The 1262-nt window shown below is 59.0% G+C and overlaps 1 protein-coding gene across 1 annotated transcript; it reads left to right on the top strand.

The window, feature by feature from the left end:
- Positions 1–6: 6 nt before the first annotated feature.
- VDBG_01261 (predicted protein) lies at positions 7–838 on the top strand (the record flags this gene model as incomplete). Its single annotated transcript, XM_003009532.1, has 3 exons — positions 7–206; positions 411–491; positions 691–838. The coding sequence occupies 3 exons, from the start codon at positions 7–9 to the stop codon at positions 836–838; spliced, it is 429 nt and encodes a 142-aa protein (XP_003009578.1).
- Between the last annotated feature and the right edge of the window lie 424 nt (positions 839–1262).

Here is a 1262-nt window from a genome sequence, read left to right as displayed (position 1 = left end):
GCAGGCATGCCGACGCCGCCACCCGCGCAAGGTGGCGGGGTTCCCGGCGCGCCGCCGCCGCCACCACCTGGCTGGCCCGGCGCGCAGCAGAATGCGCAGGGCGCGCAAGCGGCGCAGTTCAGTCCCGCCTTCTTCGCGGCGATGCTCGCGCAGATGCAGCGGAGCCAAGGCCAGAATGGACAGCCGCCGCCACCGCCGCCGCCGCAGTAAGCTGAAGCGGGGGCCGGCAGAGCGAGACGGAGAAAATGTGACGTGAGATGATGCGAGATGTGATGAGTGAAACTTATTTTGTATGAGCACCAAAGAGGGGTGGATGGAGACCTACGTGGCTCACTAGGATGGCGGCGATTCGGGTCAGAAAGGCCACCACTGCTGCCTTTGGTTCCATAGTTGGAATGACATGGTGCCAGAACATCGGATGAAATTCTTGTCAGACGAATTACAGTGGGTTCTACATGTAGCATGATTTGTCGATTCATAGCAAGGATACGGTATGTGTCACAGCTGGGAAAAACTCTAATACACGTTTCCACGACTCAGACCCTCACACGCTGTTCATGGCTGCGTTTGCTCGTCGTGTCAGGCATTGCACAAACGAAGAAGGAGAAAGAAAAACAAGGTGAACCCCCAAAGTCAGGTCGACTGGAGTCAGTGTTGTGCCGAGGGAACGACGCTTATGTGAAGATGTAGCACAAGATTCGGCAGGGGCACAAGGCCGACGCGCGAGATGAGGCTCGACGATCCTCCGCCACAAAATCCCCGCGGCGCCTCCCCGTCAGCCGGCGGACCCTGCCTGTATTGGCCATTGACAGGCCGCCAAAGAGGCGAGGTGCTGTGACGAACGATTCTGTCTCGTGCCGGGAAAACTTCATGTCGCACTGCGAAAGCAAGACCCGCTCTCTTCCTCTCTCTCTCTCTCTCTCTCTCTCTCTCCACTGCTGACAAGGTCGCAAGCCGTCATCGTAGACCGGGGTGGATGTCACCTTCCCAGCGAGGTGGGCGAAAGGTGCTCCGCTCACAGTCCGGTATTGCGATAAACGGCATCGATCCCACGATGGTGAGAAGCACTGGGAGTGGAAAGGGCAGGGGAAAAATAAAAACCACAAGCAAGGTCATTTCGGTAAGAGTGAGCGGGACGAGAATGGGGTCAAGATCTGCGCCAGACGGCTGGTGGGGCAGAGGCGGGGACGGGCTACGGGGACGTGGGCGTTTCAGAAGAGACGGGGGTTGTCGGGCCTTTGATGGCGCGCGCGGGCAGGAAT

Source organism: Verticillium alfalfae, genomic scaffold (genome assembly GCF_000150825.1).
Source record: "Verticillium alfalfae VaMs.102 supercont1.1 genomic scaffold, whole genome shotgun sequence".
Taxonomy (NCBI): Eukaryota; Fungi; Ascomycota; class Sordariomycetes; order Glomerellales; family Plectosphaerellaceae; genus Verticillium; species Verticillium alfalfae.
This window is presented reverse-complemented; position numbering and strand designations above follow the sequence as displayed.